Source organism: Ostrinia nubilalis, chromosome 14 (genome assembly GCF_963855985.1).
Source record: "Ostrinia nubilalis chromosome 14, ilOstNubi1.1, whole genome shotgun sequence".
In the NCBI taxonomy this organism is placed as follows: Eukaryota; Metazoa; Arthropoda; class Insecta; order Lepidoptera; family Crambidae; genus Ostrinia; species Ostrinia nubilalis.
The window spans coordinates 13,133,413-13,137,080 of NC_087101.1; the positions used below are offsets into that span (position 1 = coordinate 13,133,413).

Consider the following 3,668-nt stretch of genomic DNA (forward strand, 5'->3'; position numbering starts at 1 on the left):
CTTGGTAGAGCAAATTTTCGCTAACAGACAATCAGAAATTTCAGTATTCATCATCCAAACGACAACAATTAAAAAAATATAAAATTACATTTTATATACGGTACAGCAACGAATAATAAATGAAACTTAAAAGTAAAATACGTCGTAAAAAAAAATATTAACACAGGTTTGTATTCATTTACATTAGATTTTAATATTTAGGCTCCATTCACAATCCTTACTATATTCAAATAATGTGTGTGCGATGTTTTATAACAAAATAAACTCTAACACCCAATATCCCGGATATGAAAATAAATCATTTTTTTGTTTTGTTTGAAAGTAATATCTAAATCTGCTACACGAAATACTCGTACATAAAAGGAAGGAGCAGAATATTGCTCACCTAATACCATCGCGATTTATGTACATAGATGTCCAATTCAGTATTTTATAATCCTTTATAACTTAGTTTTTAAGTCAAAGAATATTCGCAAAAACTTGTCAGGGCGTAATAAACAAAAGTAATAAAAGATCTATACATAGCAATAGTGCAATTGTTACTAACAAACTAAGTTCTGGTTACTTACTTGAATAAAAAATATAAATTAATTAATAATAGCCAGCACATGTATTGTGGGCCACACCTCCAGTTACCCATTTCCGATCATGTCATCTCGTTATATCGCAAAGAATCGTCATTTGATGAGGACGAGAGAAAAACGGAAATGGGTAGCTGGAACTGTGGCCGCCGTAACGATGATTGATTCGCTTTACACGACAGACAAATTAACAATCCCACGCAATTTTTCTTTTGTCTATGCAGCCGGGAATAGATTTCGCCCACAGCGCCCAATCAACCAATATTGTAAACCAGAACATATCGCGCGATATTCTACATCAAAATCAACTCTAACACGCACTATCTGGGATATGTGCACGTAATTACAGTCCCAATTAGAGTAATATTGCAAAACAATCGGCCCGGGGCTGACGTCATGAATACGAAATGTCACTAACGACCCGCCCGCCCCGCGCCGCCCGCCCCGGGTCTGAATTTTCAAGCGGTTTCAGAACTAGCTATATCTGTGTGCAAATGGAACAAAGGCTGGCTTGGGTGAATGGATTTGAGGATGTATGGATTCATTTCATGATTGATACTTTTTTAATATGTGAACGTGAAGCTTTTATGTTTGTAAGTTACGTTGAAAATTGATCAAGTTACAGCTTTATTTGTTTTTTGAAATCTTATTTTATGTAGACTGATCAGATCTGATCTTTATTTATCTCTTATCGTCGATATAATTCAACAACATGATTTTTTTTACTATCTATAAATAGAAGGTAGGTACCTACCAAAAACCTACCTAAGTTTCCAACCTAGTACATCAATAACTCTATGTCTTTTAATATTTACCTATTTTGTGTTCTTTATTCAATAAGATACCCTCATAAGAGAGGTAGATAAAAATCTAGTTATATTCATTGATACATTAGCTGGTGGTGGATTCCAAAAGCAGCCATGGGTTATTTAGAGAGTTAACAACATTAAAATATAGAACAAACGATATAGATATCTATTCCCTCTTTATTTATCTACCTATCGTACCGTCTATACCTACAGTAAATACTTCTATGCTGCCTACATGCGCCATTTTCCATGGATATTGCGCAGCTCGGCCGCACGTAGCGTAAAGGTGCGTGCACACTAAGCACGTGCGTGCTAACAACGATGGGACGTGCTCGCTAATGCCCTTGCTGCTGCCTCTTTGTTCAGTGAATATACATGCTGAAATAATAGTAAATCATGTTTAAGCAGCAACAAAAACTAACTTGTCGTAGTTCTGTCTTCTTCTATTGTATGGGTTTCAAGAACTGGGGTCACAACCTTTTTAGATAGATCTTATAACATGTTATTTAAAGCATGGAGATATATTTCTGGTTGCAATCATTAATTTATATTCAAGCGACCAATATCCAGAAAACAGAAAGCGATAAAAGGTAATTTTTAAAAAGTGTGTCTCACGTGGAAATCAGCCCCAAAACATTGGATCGAATTTTATGAAACTATTCTACCTACATCGTCCTAAATTATGCTGCGACGAAATTGAATCTGAATAAATTGCTTCATAAGATTTTTTGTGAAATAAGTGCCTCCACGTATGCCCTCCACAAAACGCTAAACTACTTCTTGCTGTCTCAAACTCTTGCTTTAAAAAATCACGTAATATGCAACCACAGGAAGATAGTTCGACGTCATAGACAGAAAACACGTCCGTGTTTCCACTATTTTTGCCAAATCCAGTTATTTAAATGCACCGTTCGTCACACGAAGCATAAAGGTGCGTGCACGCTAGCGCCGAACGTGCTCTGCCTTTGTGCTCGCTGCGGTGGACGTGGGCGCTTTGTTCGAACTAACGCAGCATTTGCAGCATTTTGAATATTCAGGTTTTCTAGTGACTATTTCCTTAATTACTACTTATTAATTGAGTAAAATGTTGCTGTTGACACGACTTAGCGTTAATGTCTATCTCCAAATAGCATCACTTTTTAGAATGAGACTGCCCATTCACACGATTTGAATGAGGGCGTGAACGAATTCTGCAAAATGAAATTACTAACTAATAATAAAAATACCAATAAACAGAAATATTAAAATAGTCTTTAATTCAAATAATACACCACATCTGGCTCCTCAACTATCTCATTCTCCGGCCTGACCGGCTTAGCTTGAAAGAAGAATTTCCTCTTCTTCAGCTTGCTCCACTTGCTATTCACAGGAACCTTTGTTTTATCACCATCAGTGTCCTCATCCTTGAAGCCTGTATTACCATTGTCTTTACCGTTGACATTCGGGAAACCACCATTATGATTATTATTAAATCCATTATTAATATTGCCATTTCCACCATTATTGAACCCGTTATTATTTGCCCCATTATTAAAACCGTTATTATTGCCACCATTATTAAAACCGTTATTATTGCCACCATGGTTAAAACCGTTATTATTGGCCCCATTATTAAAACCGTTATTAATACCACCATTATTAAACCCGTTATTAATTCCACCATTATTAAATCCGTTATTAATTCCACCATTATTAAAGCCGTTATTTCCTTGTTCTCTCATCTTATCCAACTCTTTCTGGCGATTCATCTCCTTGAGTCTATCCAACAACTGCTTAAGAACCGGGAACTTCTCGGCGGCTAACATTTCATCCGGGGACAATTCCGTGCCAAGTCTGAGTTTTCTCTGGATAGTGTCAAAATCGCCTATGTTAGTAGGATCCAAAAACTGAAATTGATTTCCTCCGATATTGTTTCCCCGTCCGTTTCCACCCATGTTATTAAACCCAATATTGGGTCGAAGGTTACGGCCACCATTGTTGATGGGCTCGATCCCAATCGCAGATCCTACAGCGTCAAGTAAGCCAGCATCAGTGCGCCGATAGTTTGCTGGAATTGTTCAATAAATAGATTAATAAATTGTTGCAGTATTCTTCTCTGAGGATACTAAATGCTATGCTGACTTAACATTAATTTTGATATATTTTTTTAAGTTAACAGACATTTAAAATATCTAATTATTACACAGGGTGGCCAGGGTGTTAACGTCAAAGCTAAAATTTAGATTCCTTACATCAAGGTGTATCTAAATTGGAGATTTGTTGTTGTGTTGTGTCCATG

At 36.4% G+C, this 3,668-nt stretch overlaps 1 protein-coding gene across 1 annotated transcript; it reads right to left on the reverse strand.

Annotated features, from left to right (window-relative positions):
• Positions 1 to 2,643: 2,643 nt before the first annotated feature.
• LOC135078344 (uncharacterized protein DDB_G0287625-like) lies at positions 2,644 to 3,324 on the reverse strand. Its single transcript, XM_063972942.1, has one exon. The coding sequence runs from the start codon at positions 3,322 to 3,324 to the stop codon at positions 2,644 to 2,646; it is 681 nt and encodes a 226-aa protein (XP_063829012.1).
• Between the last annotated feature and the right edge of the window lie 344 nt (positions 3,325 to 3,668).

Bases quoted from the DNA above. Each gene is read 5' to 3' on its own strand.
- LOC135078344 (XM_063972942.1), bottom strand. From the start codon at position 3,324: ATGGGTGGAAACGGACGGGGAAACAATATCGGAGGAAATCAATTTCAG.